The sequence below is a fragment of the Sycon ciliatum genome, chromosome 9 (genome assembly GCF_964019385.1).
Source record: "Sycon ciliatum chromosome 9, ocSycCili1.1, whole genome shotgun sequence".
Taxonomy (NCBI): Eukaryota; Metazoa; Porifera; class Calcarea; order Leucosolenida; family Sycettidae; genus Sycon; species Sycon ciliatum.
In genome coordinates, this window is record NC_088651.1 from 10,940,952 (window position 1) to 10,961,849 (window position 20,898).

General features: G+C 46.4%; 1 protein-coding gene and 2 long non-coding RNA genes across 4 annotated transcripts; all 3 read right to left on the minus strand.

Moving 5' to 3' along the window:
- Nucleotides 1-4,841: 4,841 nt before the first annotated feature.
- LOC135825377 (IQ domain-containing protein K-like) lies at nucleotides 4,842-15,754 on the minus strand. The gene is made up of 6 exons (XM_065338113.1): nucleotides 15,293-15,754; nucleotides 13,696-13,834; nucleotides 13,127-13,204; nucleotides 11,541-11,625; nucleotides 10,557-10,613; nucleotides 4,842-5,613 (listed from the first exon to the last, which is right to left on the minus strand). The coding sequence occupies exons 1-6, from the start codon at nucleotides 15,549-15,551 to the stop codon at nucleotides 5,512-5,514; spliced, it is 720 nt and encodes a 239-aa protein (XP_065194185.1). The 5' UTR covers nucleotides 15,552-15,754; the 3' UTR covers nucleotides 4,842-5,511.
- LOC135825378 (uncharacterized) lies at nucleotides 7,737-10,234 on the minus strand. Of its 2 annotated transcripts, none has more exons than XR_010555070.1 (2): nucleotides 9,867-10,234; nucleotides 7,737-8,637 (listed from the first exon to the last, which is right to left on the minus strand). It is a non-coding gene; the product is annotated as an uncharacterized LOC135825378 (long non-coding RNA). The 2 variants fall into 2 exon arrangements; XR_010555071.1 differs by having other exon boundaries at nucleotides 7,737-9,782.
- A 1,786-nt stretch (nucleotides 15,755-17,540) lies between the features above and the next one.
- LOC135824839 (uncharacterized) lies at nucleotides 17,541-19,184 on the minus strand. The gene is made up of 3 exons (XR_010554953.1): nucleotides 18,885-19,184; nucleotides 18,632-18,792; nucleotides 17,541-18,103 (listed from the first exon to the last, which is right to left on the minus strand). It is a non-coding gene; the product is annotated as an uncharacterized LOC135824839 (long non-coding RNA).
- Nucleotides 19,185-20,898: the final 1,714 nt, after the last annotated feature.

Here is a 20,898-nt window from a genome sequence, read left to right on the forward strand (position 1 = left end):
ATAGCCACGATAAGCATAATTATACAGAGGTAACCTTGTTTGACTCAATACGCATGCAGGTGATACCACTAGTGGCACTGCAATGTAAATGGTGCAAAATTGATCCAACAACGAATATGTACTTCGTACAATCACGAACATTTGTAAGGCAAGTGTTCATGCCTGTCATAGAAGAATTTCAGCCCGGAAGTCTTGTTGTCATGGTCATAAATAATACAGGACTTGAGTTGGCTCCGGACATAAACACACTTGTGGTGAATACGGTCATTATTGCGAGAAAAATATTTAGGCACTGTATGTTAACACCTGATGCCGCACTACACGCAATATTTCATGTACATGTATGTGAGACTCAATTGCATCCACAAGGCCGTAGATGCATGTAAGCACACAATGCTGTACAGTATAAGTAGTAGTCGACATGTGGTGCCTTCCTGCTGCACATGCACATGCGGCAAGTTGGCAACGACACATGACCTATCTGCACCGCACAGCGTGAGCTTAGAAAGGAATATTGCACACATAGTGCTATTTGTGTTCCGATATCGTTAAGCCGGTATACATGTACTAGTATCCTTATACATGTACCTGGTCACTCGATAGGCGATGCCGACTGTACTAATCTTATCCAAATTACCCGACAGGCTATAGCACACTGCCTCAGATCACTACGCAACAAAACAAGAGCTTTGGAGCGAATATACACTGAAGCAAAGTAGGTTTCAACGGTACAGCACTAGTCACGATGAGGGGAGTTACGAGGATGGTTAGGCCGTGACACATAGATGATGATTGGTAAATTCATGCACGGTGGAAAATTACCACCAATGGCGATGATATTGCTTTCACAACAATGACATCAGTAGGAGCAGTGACACAACCTTACTGCTCCAAGTAGGATTTACAAGCGAGTGAAGGGAGAGCAGACTGGTCTAATAGCAGACCGGGTCTAAGCAAGGAAGTAATCGGCATCAGAGGTGAGCTTGCACATCAGAAAACAGATGATGATCACCAAACACAGAGAAGTTGGCTATGTGTATGTTTGTGTCACTGTGTGTGCATGTGTGTTTGTGTGTATGCGCGCACATCTGTGTGTGAGAGAGAGGCAGACAGACAGATAGCATATGGTGGGAGGGATCAAGGTCTGACCTCAGAGTTAAATGCTGACGGTGTGGAATAGCAACAGTGCGAAATCGGGCAGGGTGGTTAATGGCCCACACTGGAGCCGAGTAGGAGCGCCAGTGGTTGAGGGCTAGCACAGGAGTAGCAGCAGCTCCAGCCTAGGAAGATCAGCTTCTGGATGAAAATCTCCCGGACACAGTAGGTACCAAGCTTCACTAGCAGATTGTCGGCAGGGGTGCACGGCGAGCACCCGTACATCCCTCAAGCCACCAGAGCCGCAGTACTTGGAGACGATCCAGGTGCTTACCCGCCAACAATGCTGAGAAGGCAGTGGAGCCATACAGGAACTTATGATCGAGCATGACCACAGACTTGAAATACAGGGTCCGGCGTTGAATACTGAGACAGCGACGTCTCCTCCACAGAACACCACTCAGCCCCACCATTGCATTATTTTCGTTTTTCATGATTTTTACAATTGTGTTAGAGCACACAGCACTCGATGCAACATTTACCAGTGACTAAATAACTCCGCGTCTCCGACCATAACTGCAGCGTCCCATGAGCCTGTTGGATTTCCGTCAGCCTGTTGAGATTATCTTCATCTCGTCACATGTGAGCCTGTGTGTTTAATCCGTATCGTGGCACAATTACACAGACACGATTTCCAACTCAGGCCGGTTCCGTTGCTCGAAGAGTTGGCGGTAAGAATTGCTACGCCGTCTGTGGCTGCATGGGAACTTGGCGAGTCGTCGTCTTTCTCCATAAATCCTGATCGTCACGCGAACAACAGCCACTATTGCCTAAAAACTACGACACAACAGTATCAAGCTCGCCCCAGCAGAAGGACACGAATGACGAGCGCTAAGACGGAGAAAGAGAGACAGGGTTAGCGAGAGCTGACTAGTGCAGGTACGCTGTCATCTCCTGAGGTGGTGGGCGAAGTAGCGAAGTGAAACGAAGGAAGATAGAACTTATTAGAAGGCATACGGAGGCACCAAAACCTATTGCCTGTCACATACTAAGTGCCATTTAGGGTTGACAGCTGTCAGCTGACAGCCTCAAAAATTTGAAAATCTGCTCAAAAAACTCTCGATCAGAACTCTGCGCACTCTCAAATGGAGCGCAAAGTAAAAAAACTCGGCGACGAAGAACGCTTCGTATCGACGCCCTGGACTGAATTCGGCACGTCTAACAAACGGAATAATGTTCTCTGATATATTCTCTACGTGCTGGGTATGGTCGCGTTTAGTTGGAAGCTCAGTGCATCACCACTTTCGATTTTGAGACTTGGCCGATGGACTACAAGTGGTTGGGCACACAACAACCAACAAGTCTCACCAGAGCAAGGAGAAGTGGTTGAAGAAATGAAGCATGATCTTTCTTCAGAGACAGAGCTTTCTATATGTGCCAAGACTGAGAGAGTTCAGGTTTCACATAACAACGAGCAACGGTTTAGACCAATCAGGAGATTGAGAGATGGCACAGATTCGGCCAATCAGAAGACATGTATTGGAAGAAAGTAAAAAAAAAGAAGGAAAGCTTATGGGATATGGGTGTTGCAATTCAGGACTACGTCACGTGTACTTGACGGTACTGGGCTACTCGTAACGATTCCAAAATCGCGGCCACGGTCTCCACAAAGAACTTCATCAACTGGCGACTGTCACGTGGCCTTGAAGAACACTTCACCGAGTCCCGAAGCAGAAATTCCAATCTGAATGCTCGGTATTCAGATTGTAATGCCTGAGTTGTCTTCCACACATCCTATTGTTTCTGTGTCCTGGCACATCTCCAGCTACTGACGTCCTCTAGTCGGTATGATAGGACTTGGCAGAGAGCATGTCCACTCGTTATCCAATCATCCAGCCACTCCCATGCCATCGCATCTTTAACGATGTAAACGGAAGCAAATCAATCCAGCCTAATATGGCTCGGTGAACAAAATAATAATATTCGATGATCTACTTGTAGCTATGTGTTGGCAATGTTGTTCGCGTTAGTAACAAACACATACTTACCTCACCCGACAGTGTGAACAATGTGCATTGCTTTTATCAACTTCGTTAATGTCAATTTCCAGGATTGCTGTAGTTCGAATCCAAGCTTTGATGTCATGGCCCTTTGAAGCTTCCGCAGAGGTGCTCTGGACACAGGTCTCGACGTTGAGAGTGATAATTGACATCTGCCTGGTCCTGTTTAATGTCGGGCGCCAGTCGCTGTGTTCAACTCCTTGCTTCCTATTTTCTGTTTATGCGTGAACGGGTACCTTTAGTCTAGATCTTGACGCCACTGAGTGGCAGTGTTGCTTCCTATAGTGCATATCCGTATGCCACTGTGGCATTGATTGGAACTACATCGCTACAAGCACACATGGTTGTGTTGATCAACTGAGCACAATCTGATGGTGGATCCCTGTCATTAGGCCTTGACGGATTATGCTAGCATAATTTTTCGCATAATTCCTACCAAAATCGAATAATCGCATAATTCGAGGCAAATTGCATACGAGTCGCATAAAATTGTAATAATCCGCCTGTTCGCATCAAATTCCATACAGTTGTACATGTTCTACAAGTACAAATACAAGTACATTGTAGATGCACCAGGAAGTTGTAGGTTTACGACTCCCTTGATAACATGTCCTGTCCACTACAATCAGTGATGGTCGTAGCTAGGTCGGACGGTGCGTTGACCCCGTTGAACTTTTGCTACTACAGTACAACGCCCTCTACAAAAAAATCCCCCTGTTATTTTGCACAGAACCATTATGCATTAGCAGCATATGTGAGCATAATGCGGCATAATATGATAACTTTTAGCATAAAAAATAGCATAATTCTGCAATTTTTTCAGCAATGCGAAAAGCATAATTTCACGAAAATATTAGCATAATCCGTCAAGGCCTACCTGTCATTCCCTGATCTACTTCAGTATAAACGAATTCCGACCTTACAGAAAGAGAGTGTGATCTGGGAATACAATTTTGGGCATGAGCACGAACAACACAGTCATGTAAACGCAGGTCTCTCTTATCCGGACCTCGAAGTTACGGACACCCGGTCTACCGAGCACCCTGTGGACCGGCTTTGGTGGAAATATTACTACTAGTTTGCAAGTTTGTGTGGAAATGGTGACGTCATAATGCCAGATTTCGGCCCCTGCCTCATCAAACTGTACAGGATTTAGAGTTACGCACAGCGCTGGCAACTGAAATCCGACCCCTGAGTGGTGCGCTTACATCGCAAAGACGCAACACTAGGATCGTAACACTAGGAAAAAGAGACCGCTAGAAAGTGAACGTACCGCTCAGGGGGTCGGATTTCAGTTGCCAGCACTGTACATTTCAAAGTTGCGAACAGTGCCCAGTCCCGGACCGTGCGGATAAAGAGAGATGTGAGTGTCCTGGCCCCTGGGTGCTGGGTTCTGCACTAAGCTGTGCAGCATGCAGAAAGCCAGCTTCCCTTCAGGAGACTGCTGAGTGAACATTCGGGAGCCTCACTCACTTGGCTCTAAAACTCTAGCTCCATCACCTGTCAAGAGCTCTGGAAATGCTTTGTATTGTATTGTATTCTTTTTCATATTTTACTTGGGCATTCCCAACAGACCCTAAGGTCTTCTTACAGGGTGCCAGATGTACATTATAATCCATTACTTCCCCTCTCTCTGATTTCCCCATGCAGCGCACCAAAGCTCTTCGCCGCCAAGTTGTGATAATATATCCTGATCAAGTTGTCAAAAACGTAACTATGCAGACCATTCGATTACACGTTGAATCACAAATAGAGCAGAGACGGGCAGAAGGAATTCTAGGATGAGTGCAGTCAAAGATGTACAGCACACGCAGAGGCATAGGTATCATTGTTCCAAGTTTGGACACAATGCCGTATCATATGGCTTAACACGCGCGCACACACACACACACACACACACACACACACACACACAAGCACACACAACGGGGGGGGGGGGGGGGCACATACCGATAGCCGTGATCACGTACGCAACATGTACATTCTATACATGTACATATAAGTCTCTAGTTTCCAGCAGTAGCAACAATACACATTTCTACGTAAATACTCAAGTCCGATCCGGTACATGTAGTTTTCATGCAGTGCTGGGAAGCAAACAGCAACCCATGTCTGCGGTGCTTGGTCCAGTACAGTGTATTGCGTAACATATCTGGTGACATAAGCTATCGATTGCTCTTTCACGAGCTTAAAGCCTAATCCAGTGGCCAGCGTTGCCCATACATGCCAGCTACCACCTTGCTGGTTTTGGTATTGTAAGTGCTCACACAGGTTCACAGGAAGCTTGATGATGGAGGCTTGACGAACCACACACAGAGGGATCGTCCGTGCATAGCATGCCTGGTTTGTCTTTGCACTACCACTTTATTTCCTGGAATGAGGGCGTGTTTGCTGGGTCGTGCCGCCTCAGCACAGCCCACCTCAGGAATTTGCAGATCAGACGCGCTACCCTCTTCTCCTGTGAGCCACACAAGAACACAGGGACAAGAACACTGAGTTAGCAAGCATTGCATGTAGTCACCAGAACAATGAAATCTGTGATACGTAGGCTGGCACACAAACAAACACACATTAAAAACACGGACACCACACACACGTACCCCCCCCCCCCCTCACACACACATATAGTAGTAGTATTTATTATTTTACTAGGGAAATCCCCACAGACTGTGAGTCTTTTTACAGGGTACCCTAGGTAAGTGTGTGAAATAGAGCTGAATGAAGAAAGCCGTAAGACAGTGAAATAGAGTAAAGAAAAAAGAAAACGGTGGCTGCATGCTATGCCATTAGGTGTTGCAAAAGAGGCTGCGAAGAGTACTGTTGAACATTGCAAAGGAGGCTGCCTGGCGGCATGCTGCTGGAAGCGAATTCCACCCGTCAGCAGCCAGGTATGCACATAGGTGGACGTGCACTTACACACACACACACACACACACACACACACACACACACACACACACACACACACACACACACACACACACACACCATGTACCATATATACGCCTGTCGCAAGAGAAGCACGCAAATCTGCAAATGCACTGGATGTGCACCCACAGCTTTTCTCTTATAGCAACGATAGCGAACAAGATCTGAATGAGACAGATCAAAACTTGCGCCAGATAACTGTCTAATCCACACAACTGGCGAAGCCATGTGAATCGACCACCAATGCACACCTGGTCTACACCACACGGAGTACATCGGCATAAAACGGCCAAGACAGTTACTAGTACCTATGCACGCCCTACACTTGCTGGTGTAACCAGTATAGACAGCACGCTGCTTTGATAGAAGCAGACACTAGATGCACTGGTACCTTGAAGTGAAATTGGAGTTACTTTACCAACCAGCCTCGGCTAATGAGTACTGGGAACCCAGAGCCAACAGACATACCAACAACCTCAGCCATGAAAGCTATTATAGTAACGACACGGATCATTACCAGCAATTATATGACATCCCACAGAGTCCGAAATTCCGTAAAATATTTGCGCATTTACTGCAGAGATTGATCTTGGAAGGAAGAAAATTGCTCTGAACTATGGCCATAATCGAAATGTAAGGCATCAAACTAGTGAATCACGCCAACAAGACGAACAGTTACACAACGAAAAAAACGAAAGTGAAAAACATTGAACAACCGATGCGATCTCAACTCCTAAGAATCATGATTTTCTTCTCCACTGAAAAGTATCTGTTACCTTGGTGATCTTGAGGAAATAGCAAGAATTGACCTTCTTCATGGTCATTTCTGAAGCTTCCTCCAAATATTGTCAGCCAACAAACCACAGCATTGTCACCTGGCTAGTCTGATCTCTGTCCTCAAGAAGGACCAGTTCCAAAAGATTGCAGGTCCAGTGCGCTTTCTAACTTCAAAGATCTAGGAAATCGCCTCATTCTGCACATTTCAAGCAGCTTCTCAATTGTTTCTGGCTTGACATTGAACAGCAAGAAGATGAAAAGCACTTCTTTCTCAGTTTTTTCGAGTGAACTACCTCTCCAACCGCGTGGCTTTCTCTGAAGGCCATTTTGTAGGGGCTTTCCCATGGCCATGAGCTGGATGCATGCCATGTCGATGTACTGACATGACATGACATGATGCATGCTGTTATGATGTACATGTACAAGGACGTAGACTACTCAGTGACTACAGTCACCCTGGTCACTACTCTGTAGTCTAATGTAGAGTGACTGAGTCAGGGAGTCGAATTTTATGACTGCCTGTTGATAAATAGCAACTTGTTTGGTGTAAATTTCGTTTAGAGTGGCTGACAGCTTGGCCAGCTTGATACTTGGTTTCATTCTGCAGCTCACTGGTTTGAGAATACAGTGTTTTTTTGCAGCTTCTTCAACGGATATTGTGTACCATCATCAAGGTGGTTACCTGTTTGTGATGCAGCTTCAACTAAAAGTACAACAACAAAAGCAACAGCCTACATTCAACAGCCACAGCCCATGACAACCAGAACAACAACAACAACAACAACGACTACAACAACAACAACAATAACACCAATTCTTGTTCCTCATATACTGGCACACACAGAGACATAGACAGCAATAGCGGCAACACACAAATTAAAGGGTAGTTGGCCGCAGCCAGATGTGACACTTGCGCGGCTAGTAGGGAAGCACTAGCCATCGGTATTCGGTATGAAAAGATAGAATCTTGCGGCCTACGTATATTGAATGCCTTGAAAAACGCGTCAACATGTTGAAGGTATGACCAGCATCAGCCAAGGACTGATGGTCAAAACAAATACCAAAATACACTGCTATAATATTAAAACACACGATCCTTGAAGGGTGGTGGCGCTCCAACGGATGCGGAAAACTCGGCCTTTAGCCGAGTTTGACGCGAACAGTGAAATATACAAGTAATAATAAGTAAACAGAACTACAAGGACACATTATGTCACCATAATGTCAGCTGCGCAACCAGTCACTCATCTGACATAAGAATTTTTGAAGCGGCTAGTTGTCTGGAAACTGGGCATGCTTCCAGTTTGTGTCGGTACTTTCAAACTCTGGTTGCTGCAGGTGAAAAGAGATTCTCGCAAACCTATTAAAATGCACGGTTGCAGGCAGCGGCGTACAAGAATAAAAAGAAACGGAAAGAAATAACAAGGGTGCTTCAACGTTGACTGGGTTCGATCACTGAACACTAGACAAGAATGTTTGGGAAACAAAGGTAGAAGAACTAGTCAGCCTCAAATGCTACCTCAAGGACACACAGCGTATCCAAAAAGTAAAGAAAAAAATGGAAAATGGTGAGCTGGAGGCGACTGTCGCCGACATCACTGAGCAGTGCAAAAGGTATGGGCAGACAAAAACCAATAGGAGAAGACCTACACAGTACTGAAGGAGATGTCAAGCATGAATGCCAAACCTACAAGTGAACCTGAAGGAGAGGAGGATGTGGATGATGCCATCTTGGCTACCCTGGCCAAAGATTTCTCTGAGCTACGGCAGCACATACCTGCACAGGAAAACCAGCAGAAGCATAACGGAGAGCCTCATCATATCGTTGGGAAACGGCAACAGCAGCACAACATGAAGAAATAGAAAATGTGTGCTGAAGCTGCATTCTGGTTTACAAGAATGTTTGGGTCTCACTGCTAAATTACCTCGTACACATGGCCTGTGTAATTGCTTTAGCCTTTTCTCTGCTCTTTCCGGTTGCACAGATGTTTAGCTTGTACATGTGCTTTCACTTACTCCCGCCCACTCTCACCTCTCTTTCCGGGTATATACGGATATCATTGCTTTTTCTTCTATCTTTCACACTAGTAATGTACTGCGTCCGGACTTCGCTAAAGCTTAGATAAATATTGATACCTAAATCTATAACTTGCACTGCTTCCAGGAATACAATGCTGGTGATGCTATGCTTTACCTCCATTAGCCGTCTGTGCCATTGTGCAGATTTGTATTCAGACAAATTAGTTTCATGCTACAATGCTTTCGTTGTGCTCTGCGGTAAGCTCATGATTAATCAATGCCCTTCTCTGTGGAAGAGACAATCTGCCGGGCAGCACGATCCCCTCCTGTCATAGATCCAGAGGAGTACTGCAGGAACGTACATGGACTACGGCGAATCATAGGCTTGAAGGTAATCAGGTAGTGAGCCCGTGGGCCTTGTCCATGTACGTTCATGCAAGCATCCCAACCTGGAGGAAAGAACTTCACAGGGAAATTCTTCGGTCCCAACCAGTCCAGTTTCTGATTCGAAAGTCAGAAATAGACTATTTCACTTCAAGTAGGAAAACTTCCTTCTGCCAGCGGAGAGGGCTCGACACAATAATGTGGAGCACTATTACACGTAAAACTCCATTCTGCCTTTTGTGACTATTTCACTTCTATTTTTTCACTGCACAGCAGTGCAAGCTCCATCAGCAGCCTCAAACATTCGTCATCTGAGAAAGGGCCCAACATTCCCCGAACCATCAAAATATCTACAGCAAACAAAAGGGAGATTTTCAAATTCATGCAAGAATACATTCAATAAATTCACCCAAAATGAAATGAAATCACCTGATCGATTGTCACTGATATCTTCTTCATACTCCCAAGTTCGTAGAGGATAAAGTCTCTCGATTTCACAAGGTACTGCACGCTGCCAACCTAAAGCAACAAAATTCACAGTGCAACGAACAGCTCAATTGTGTCGACCTCGCGACCTGATTTATTACAATAAAATAAACGTACCTTCTTTCCCACTGTCGATCCGGTAAGAAGCAGCGAAAACTTCAGGCCCCTAAGACTGCTTGAATTTTCTCCACAGCGGACTGCTGCTGAAAACATCAGCTTGGCGTAAAAACCAGGCTCATTCTGTCTATGAGATACCTAGCGTAAATGAGAGCCTTCTCGTCGCCAGCCACAACAATAACAACAACAAAAATCACCTCCACCGAAAAAGACATGCAGAGAGCTTGTTGTGTACAGCGTGAGTTCAAAAAAATCCTTTTTCATTGAGATCACAAAAAAACTTCACACTCGATCGCGCGAGCTCAGCACCAGCACAAGGCAGCAGTGACGTTTGGGTGGAAATATTTTATTTGAAAAACTTTTGTCAGGCGCGATGTCGCTGATTGCTGGTGATGTTGTGGAGCCGAAACTAGTCCAACTTCCAAATGCTTTGGCAAGAAGGTAGCCTTCCAACACACACACACACACACACACACACACACACACACACATACACACGTACACACACATCAGATTCTATGCATGCATGCACGTACACACACGCACACATGCACGCACACACGCATCCATGATCCCAAAATCGTAGCGCTTTCCCACTGTCCGGTTCAACTCAGATTGTCACAAATCAACTCCTCTCACGAGTGCCTCTACCATTTTATGAAGACACCTCACACCAGGTTGTCTACTTACCGTTCGTTTCATGACCTTCCAGCGTCGGAACTCCCAGATGTAGCGTCGCGATCGAACCTGCAGATAACATTACAATCATACATCAAAAACAGAGGTGGCCGCGCATGTTAGCTACGAAGTATAGGACAGGTCCAATGCCCGGCTGGTGTGCAGTGGTGATGTGGGGGTTAGCGGAAATGTACATAATAATTTCTCCGTGGCCACCCTGTAAGAAGACCTTAGGGTTTGTTGCGAATGCACAGGTAAATTTTTAACATAGAATCCAAATACAAAATTCTATATTGCTCAAACGGTCAAGCTTGGTCTGAACGACAATGGCAGGACACAGCTATATATATTTTTTTTAATTCACTGTTGGTGCGAGGCTCAGCTAGAGGCTAGAGGGCGAGTTTTCAGCATCCGTAGGAACACCCCACTACCTATAAAGGAAACAGACTAGCATGTCGTTACACACCACCAAACACAACACTCCACTAACGGATGGCCATATCTCAGCATACACACGGGCGCCCGATCAGGTTGGTGGGGGAAGTTAGGCTACCAGCTACTGAAGAGTGAACACCAGTTCTGCAGCCGTGTGTAACTGGGTAGCTGAAGAACCAACCCATTCGGTGCTTGAATGGCAGCTAGTTGAGGGGTGGGAGGGGGGGGGGGCAGGAGCGCTCTGGTCATACTTATACCCATCATATGCATCTTCACGAGCTCCCACGTAGGGAGCAACACACAATTCTCCATATGCATCTTTACACGTTCATATTGTAGATAATACACCCCGGTGGTGAGGGTGGGTTGGGGTGGTTTGGGGAGGGGTGGGTCCAAGACCCTTTGTGATATTCCCCGGAGCGCATTCGTGAGGGCTATCTTCGGATTTCTACACTTTCTCGGCAATCCACCACTTCCGTACGTAAGTTCTTATGAATGATTTGAACACGTATGTTGCCCAGGTGCCAGGCATTTAGAAGACTAACCAGCACAACAACTTACTTCGTATCCTCGCCAGTAAGACTGGATGATGATCGCGGCGTTAACGTCTGACAGTGCAGATGCCAGCGGGATAGGGCTCAGCTTTCTGTGGCATCGGACAAACACATCAGAAAAATAGAAAAAAATCAAAGTTTGTGGGAGACTCGATTGCAGGCCGAGTCTCGTCAGGCGAAATTACTGGTCAGTCGGCGACACGCATTTTTCACAAAAAATTGCGTTTCACCTGCTGGGAGAGTATGCGTGTACTCGAGTCTCATCCTGAGCACGTTTTTTTCTTCTTTTTTTCAGCTCCAGTATAGCTGTATTTTTCATTGCAAAGCCGTCCTCGATTGTTGTGTTCGTTGTTCAAACGAAGTGGACATTCAATCATGAAGGCAGAGGACATAGGAGCCTGATTGGAGTTTCTCGTGGCATAGGACGGCCACACAGAGACACTTTGGGATTTTCTGAATATAAAATACCGTACGCACGATGCTGAGATCAATTTGTGCGATATCAAATTGTTTGTGATCTACCACATCGAGCAGAACGGGATCCAAACACAAGCTTACCGACGGTTAGGCTGCCGACCTGACTGGACAAATGATCCCTGGCTTCACCAGACGCCAGAAGTCGGACACCATGTCCTTTACCGCGACGTCCATCTCCAAAAAGAACTCCATCTTCGTCGTGAAAAGGCTTGAAATACTCAATATTCAACCGAGATTCGCGGACTCGCGCTTTCTCGGATCGATTAATTTCCTGCTGGAACAGTTGCAGGGCAGCTTCCCGTCACTGTTTCAACAGGCGATGGCTCCAAAGCATGCCAGGAACAAGCCATATCGAGGTTGCAAGCCACCCCTCTCAGCAAAAAATTCGAAGAAATTCGAAATTTCAATGGTGGAAGATATACTATGAAGAGAATTTCAAAAAGTATGTTTCGCGGAGCGATCGCTCAACCTACGTCAGTCAAACTTTGCAGGATGGCTCAGACGTACATGCTAGGCATGGAACCACAGGCGATGATGCCAAAGCTGACACACAGAGTAACACACACAGCAGATTCGTGTGCACAGATACTAAATTAGTGGACGTCGTCATCTTCTTCCCGCTGATCTCGAATGTACTATGACGTGCTATTTCGCCTGACGCCCACATCTGTAGGAACACCACCACCCTCTATGGGTCAATATTGTGTGGAGAGTGGGAGATTCCCCTGTTTTGTTAGTAAAACCCACCACTACAATGTGTCCGAATTGATTAAAACGTCCCGGAGAGATTAGCAAGAGATGATCAAAAGCCTAAATAAGTACCCCCTACTGTACATTTCCTGTAGAAACGTGGCGCAGGCTAAGCGACACCTGCAGTTCGTCCCATGTCACATAAGACCCGTTGTGTAATGAAACACGTCAGCATAAGGTACGCTGGATGTAACACACCAGGGGATACTGGCATGGGAAGTACTAATTCTCAACAACCCTGATGCAACTGTAAACAGGGGGTCACAGTCATGTCTTTGCGATGCGCAATGAGACGTCCCCGAACCGGGAAATCCCCAAATCGCCGCCATCTCGCAGCTCACACAACTGTCTGCTCCTTGCTCTCACCTTTGCAGCAGGTACTTTTTGACGTAGGGAATGTCGTCGGCCCTCAACGTCCGTCGTATGTCGTGTTGCAAATTGTTCCTGGATTAGAGAACAACGAGGTAAGTGAGAGAAATGTAAACAATCAACGTGGAGACAACACTTTTAAAATTCCAATGAAAAGAACAAATTCCGCCGTCATCACCGCACAACAAAGAAGTCATGAAGGTTTCCAAAATCGATTTTCAAGTTACGTTCATGGGTGGAACGAAATCAATTCTGGAAACCTTGATATTTTCTTTGTTGTGTGGTGATGACGGCGGAATTTGTTTTTTTCAGTGCTATTTCAAGTGAGAGCAGTATGGTTTTTATATGTTTGTGGCCTCAGGGTTCCTCAACTCAAAACACGCAAACACGGTCTCTTTGCTACATACGTCATTCGAACTGTTCACCAAATTTTCGTATTAATACAATTTTTTAGAAATGTTTGGGGCCTGCCGTCAGAATTCTAAAAAATGCACGGGTCCAGGAACAGGGAGGATCAAACATGTGGCATTGCTATAGCAACCAGGGGTACATAATGAATATCATACCTGTAGAGGTTAACGCTTAACCAGTCGATAGCATTGAACTCTTTGTGCTTGGGCAGCTGCTGGTACAGCTGCAGGGTGCGTTGCAGTGCCGGTAGCAGCTCCGGGTAGATGAAGTTCTCCGCGTACTCCACCGGCGAACCTGTGTGTGTGTGTGTGTGTGTGTTTGTGTGTGTGTTTGTGTGTGTGTGTGTGTGTGTGTGCGTCACACGAATTAGAGGAATGTACATGGGTGAGTGTACACACAGAGCGGGCACTTTGAGCAGGTTTTACAGCTCTTAACAACACTGCCCCACTGGGAAACGAGAAACGGGTGAACATTGATTTTGCGGACTCATTGCAAGCTAGGATCTCCAGAAGAGATTGTAGCCTAGGAAGGTAATTTTTCGGGATGACTCCTCAAACCTTGTGAAGTTCTGACTTTTCGCGAGTAACATAACGTTACAGACACACGTGCGTGTCCCCTGTACATGGGACACTGCATACAGTGTTGCTGAATGAAACCCGATCGCGTCACGGGCAAGTTTGCGCCTTGCACCATTTCGCAGCCCAGCGTTCGCAGGTCTAGGGCTGTGCAATGCCCGGCGTGTACTTGAGTGACGACGCGACTGGATTTCAATGAGCAGTACAGTACATGTAAAGTACATGTACTGTAGCGGACATGGAAATCCAGTCGATCGACCGGGGCCGGCGCCCTCAGCGCGTATAAAACGCTGCGTGCAGTGCACATGTTGATCCGATGCGACGAGCGCGCTGCAGCACATAAATGCATGTGTGTACAGCTTGTCCACGGCTGCATGGCCAGCGCCCTGGGGACGCTAGACGTGCGACCGGATTTCCATGTCCACGACAGTAGATATCTATAGCTGAACCTGCGCGTGTCCCGTCAGCCATGTGCATGGGACACTCTACATGTCATGTTGAGCTCCTAGCCAGCACAGTCTCCATTCACTGTCTTCTTGATGAATACATTGGGGCGGACCAGGGGGGGGGGGGGGGTCCTTGGGTTCCACAGAACCCCCAGAACCCCCTAAATTTGGCAAATGTACTATTTTCATTTTATGTTACTGCTGGAAACCATAATTATGCATGCTTGGTGCGTTACCGGCATGGCGATACTGAGACCTAATGGTCAGTGGAGTGCCTGTAGCCTCACCAGCACTGCTACTATCTGTGACTGTGGCGACCACCATTCAATGTTTCGTCCTCCCCTAACCGTACCCCAACTCTCTCTCTCTCTCTCTCTCTCTCTCTCTCTCTCTCTCTCTCTCTCTCTCTCTCTTTCTCTCTCTCTCTCTCTCTCTCTCTCTCTCTCCCTCTCTCTCTCTCTCTCTCTCTCTCTCTCTCTCTCAGCTCTCTCTTTATCTGTCTTTTCTTACTCTTTTTTCTTTGTCAGCTTTCCTGGTGGTTATGTGCTTTTTCAAGTAAGTAAAAAATAAATAAATAAATGTACATGTACATGCATGTACATGCATCAGCTATTTCGTTTCGGCTAAACCGGAACCCCCTGTAGGCTGTAGAGATCTCTAGATCCGCTCCTGGTTTATGCCAGGTCATTCAATTATTATACTTGTATCATGTACATGTAGAGCCGACTCACAAGTCTTGCGATCCACGCTTGTGGTCTTTGCCAGATGTTTGGGCGGCATATCTAGCCAGCAGCTCTTGAAGTCCCACCGCCTATCCATAGCCATGGCGCGCGCATACAGCGAGATGGCGTCGATGTGCAGCGCGTGGAAGCGAGCACAGCTGCGCAGCTGCTTGGACGGCACAATCTTCTCCAGGGCCACCATGAACGGTAGCTCGCCAGGCCAGTCGCCCAGGTTCATGTACACGCCACGGCTGTTACTGTCATCCATTGTGATGCTATCGGTGAGGGGAGCAGACGTGCTGCGTTCTCAGCGGCGCCAGCCTCCGACCTGACCTACTCTCGCGGTTCTATAACACCTCTTTTTGAGACAAGAACTACTCCGAGTACTCGAAGCGCAATTGTAGCTACGGAGGCAGCGCTAGGTTCGGATCCTGCACATGTAAATTAATTGTATGTATTTCGCTTCCAATGTGTAGATTTACGAAGCTCGATCGTAGTTTCTTTGAAAGACTAGTAATCATGTAGGTACGTCACTACATGTATGTTGACATGACATGGCCTCGATTCGAACAAGTCGGCGGTGCGTTGTCGTCACGCGTTGCTACCATGTACCATGCGGTCGACCTGACTGACTCAGCGTAACGTTGGCAACCAGGGAGTGGTGAAGTGCCGGTACAATCATTGTAATTTTACTACTCGTGCAATTCGGGACATAATAATAGGGCTTGAAAGTGATGACGTCAAAAACGGCCAGGGAGTAGTAAGTTGACATCAGATTTCTATTTTGGATCCACTAAGGTGTGACTTTGCTATTGCCTCAGTATGTGGGTGCATAGCAACCCACTCATGTCGTATGCAGGGGTGACTTTTACTTCGCCACCAGTTGTAACCCCGCCCCCAGTACCCAAATCAGTCAGTTTCACTGGTTACATCACCTTGCTGTGAATAAGACCGCTTGAAATGCGCTTGGATCCATACAAAAACTGGATCCAAGTGGATCCAATTTTTGAATTTTTGAAATTGTTGCTATGCTGTGACGTAGCACTTTCAAGCCCTATTGGGCGTCGACCACCTGTGGCGGATTTCAAGAATAATTATGCTGATATGGCGGATAACGATAGGAGGGTAAGCGCAACAGCTGTTGCAGTTTCGGTGTGTTCATCGACTCGTTAGTGTAGTCCAAACTCCCCCACACGTGCTCTCGATCCGGCCAACCTCACTTGCCACAGTCCACTGAGTCGGAGTGACGGTGTGGGGGAGTTGGACCAGTGTCTGCTCCAGAGCCGGATCACTCAGGGTCAGCCTGGGAGTACCTAAACCCGCTTGGAAAAAGAACACCGGATCACGTGTGACTCGGTTGGGACTCAAGCAGGGAGTCCTATGGGGCTGTTAAGTGTGACGTCACGGCTCCTTCGATACGCATAGCAACGGAGAGCACTGGGGACAAACAAAAGTCGCGTCCTCTGGATGGAACCAGATGTCAAGGGCAACAGCATCTAAATGACTGGAGAGACAGTTGTTTTTCTTTGCTTTTTCTTCAAGCGATTGTTGTCGCTCTTTACTCCTTGTTCTTTTCTCTACAAAACTCCTGTAGTCGTCGAGTGCCTTCATGATGGCTGTGAAATTGGCTACCCACAGTAAAACTCCGTGTTTGAGAGTGCTTTGAAGATGTTTCGCGTCCTGATGGATCAAAGTATGAGCGCTCCTTGTGGATTCGATTATATATAGGTGAGTTGTTCAAGAAATCAGTGTCTTCTTTCTGTCTCTGCCCTCACGCTGGCACAATATCAGCCTCTATATCCATGACAGCTCGCACCTCCCGTAAACTGCATGACTTAGATATATTTTCGCCCTCCGTGGTGATTGAAGACCCATGGAAGAATTTATTATGTTCAGAATGATGTCCTAAGAATATAAAATAAAATAATTCTAGGGAATTGTCATAGGGTATTTTTGGAAGGATGGAGACAGAGAGAGAGAGCACTGTTTGAAGTGTTCGTCTCACTGTAATTACTCCAGATTATTGAATGTTGTATGATCTATTCTATATTTTCCATAATGGTTTTTCCTGATTTGCGGGATCTCTTCTTTTGCTGTTTGCGTGTTTACAGGAAGTGGCTGTCTGATGTAACTGCACCAGATCCTGGGGAAATTAAGTCAGATGCAGAGGCAGGGTCGTCCAGTGATGCAACACTGCCGTTCTGTGTGCAACGTTACCGCTAATACCCCCGGCGAAAACACAAAAAAGACTAACACGTGAAAAGACTACAGTATTGACCGTTCTGCTAATAAATGCATGACTGCTCCGACAGTCGATAATCGAAACACAGAGCACCAGCATGATGTTTTCATATTGGGAACCACACAACAGCTCAATTCTCAAGCCCAAAATTTGATGAATACAAATACAGAGCGACGCAACAAGAGATCATCCGGCAACCAAACAAACCTGGGTCTAATGCACTGAATAGTCCTGAAAAACGCAGGCCAGACAAAGCAGTGCAAGCACATAATGTTACAAGGTACATGCATTGCAGAACAAAGTGTAACCAAAGATACACAGGGTTATAGCTGTACACTTGTGCATGTGCTCGCTCAGCCCAAGAACACACGATCATGATGATAGAAACAATCCGGGGGAAACACGCTAACACCGAAGTAAGCATCAACACGTAAATAGTGCAGCTCTGAAAAAATTACATTGACATGAACATTGGTGTGTCGAGTAGTATCAGGCTTGAACAATCATCCAACCAAGACTTCATCAGGTCCCAGACGCTGAGATCGCACGCCGAATGTGAAGTGCATCTAGCCTTGAACCTGTCGCACAAGGCACACATATAATATTATGGCAAAATGACATCCACTCTGATTATTTCCAGAGGCCAATCATGACAGGACACAGAAATGAAACCACGGGCTCAACCAAGTAAACGCAAAGGAAGTTAGTCAAAATAATCTATGCAGTGCTCTTTTAATTGCAGCGCTGATTGCAGTGTTGCGTCATAGCCCGATACCCTCTGAGCACAGACACAACTCCATTCGTCAGGGGCAAGACATACTCTTTTGGAATAAAGTCATAAAGTACAGCGTTCCAATGACATTACGGACACCTCGTGTAAATGCATGGTCTGTTCATCTGGCCGACTCGGCCACGCATGAGAGTGTGTGCATGTACATGCGCGCGCACACACACACACCATGTATTCGGTGCGTATGGTGTACCAGTTGCGGGATAATGAAGATGGAATCATTATCATGATGTTACATGTACATCTACAGTGTATGTTTGAGTGTAAAGTAAATTTTATTTTATTGCACATTTCTTCGACACAACTAATTACTTACTTCACATGTTCGCATTTCTCATAATCGATCCACCTGCACTCCGTATCAGTCGAGGAAAAATTCTCCCAGATATACACTAGTCACCACAGCCATGTGATGACATTGGGATGGGCCCCAAGCACGATTGCACTCTCTAGTTACAATAAATTTGGCCAGATTATCTGTGAAGACAAAATGCAATGCATAGCGGCAATCGATGGATGAAGAGAGAGTTTGTAAATACCCATATCTTTCCACTTGTTCAGGAGCTTACCTTTTGGAGTTCACATCGTTTACACGATCTCTCATGCTGTCTTGCACCTTGGTTTTGTTGACCATGGATACGCCAACTCAGAAAACATTCTACAGGAGCTACTAATGCAGAGCGTTTTTCACGCTCGATCTCGGCGATCTACCTTGTCACGCCAATAAAATCCTCCGTGACACTGGCTACAGTCACAAGAGACGTCTCAGTAAGGTAATGAGCACGACAACATCGTCGAGATCAAGGACAAAGAGAAAACAAAACACTCACTGAAAACAGCAAAGAAGAAACGAAGAAATGTACACGATTCCTATATGTTACCACTGACAACTGGGTCGGTGGAGACGACGCTACTTTTGTTTGTCCCCAGTGGGATCGTTGTTATGCGTATCGAAGGAACTGTGACGTCATCACTTAACAGCCCCATTAGTATTATAAGAGTCCCTGCTGTAGATGCACGTGTAACGCTAGCACTTGCCACTTGAATGTATGTACTCGACTAATCGGCTAGGGGTAAACGGGCTATGCTTTATCGGATTATCGGGAAATGACCAGATTATGCTCTAGCGGATGCTCGAGAAAACTGCCAATTATGCTTCTATAATGCTTCACCAAAAAGAACAGATGACCGTCATGAAAAAAGGCCACTCAGACAAAGGACTCATACAATTGTCATGATGTGGACTGGCAGAATGCCAGGTGTGTCTTTACCACCATATTTATCAACCAGTGGACTGGGAGCTTTGTGCAAGTACGAGACAATAAATAATATGCGAGAGGAATACCAAAATTAATGTACAAGCAAACGCTGAACATTTTGGAGATATCCTATAGTGGCTGCTAAAATATTATTGAACCCGGATGGTGAGCCAATATAGTTATGATGAAGAAAGGAAAAGGACAAAATGTTACGAGTTATGACAAACTGTCCACGTAAAATATTATTCTAAATCGACAAGATGCGCTATGGATGGTCCTTCAATAGCGGGTTTGTATATAACAGCCTCATTGGGGCATCTGCCATTGCTTTCGGATGCCATTTTATGCTCCTTCTCAAAAAGGACCTCATTATGCCAACAATTATGCCGACAGGCCCATGGCCGATAGGAGCCGAGTATGGCCAGGCGCAGCGGGAGTGAGCAGGGCTTGCAGTTCTGGACTTGGCAGGGCATATCGACAGCGCCACACAAGGTACAGGATCGAGCTTCTGGGTGAAAACTTCTGCCCAAACGGAACACTTCCACGCGCTCTAGCAAAGCGTTGCCGGAGCACCATGGGGGACGGTCGGCCGAATACCGCCCGAACTCTCCATTATTCTGGAGGACTTGACTGATGATCAAGGTAGTTTTGTGGCAGGGAGCTCGAATACGCGTTGGAGGCATACAGCAGGTTAGACATGATCAGAGATTTGAAGTACGTCATGCGTGCATCAGCAGGCTGTGTATCATTGCTTCATCGATTTCCGTAAGGCCTTTGATAGGGTTTGGCATAAAGCGCTATTCAAGATTATGAGAGCGCATGGCATCGAAGGAAGAATTGTGGACCTGATTGAAACGCTTTACGCTACTACTGAAGCTGCCATCGTTGTTAGATCCACTATCACCGACTGGTTCACCACGTCAGTGGGTGTCAGGCAGGGCTGTTTACTCTCGCCTTGTCTGTTCAACGTATTCCTGGGGTACATCATGTCTGACGCTTTGGAGGAGTTTGATGGGTCAGTATGTATCGGCGGCATGTGCGTGACCAACCTACGTTTTGCGGATGATATAGATCTAATTGCATCGTCTGTGGAAGAGCTGATGGACCTGACCGAGCGCGTGGATACGAGTGCAGCAAGACTAGGCATGCAGATCAATGCTTCCAAGACCAAGTCAATGGCAGCGCCGGAGGGCGGTGGTGGTCTGGGGTGCATTCAAGTAGGCAATGAGCGAATAGAAGAGGTATCCCAGTTTAAATACTTACAGTAAGATCGGGCGCCGAAGAACACCCAGGCTGGAAAACCGGCAAAATTTAAGAACAGTCC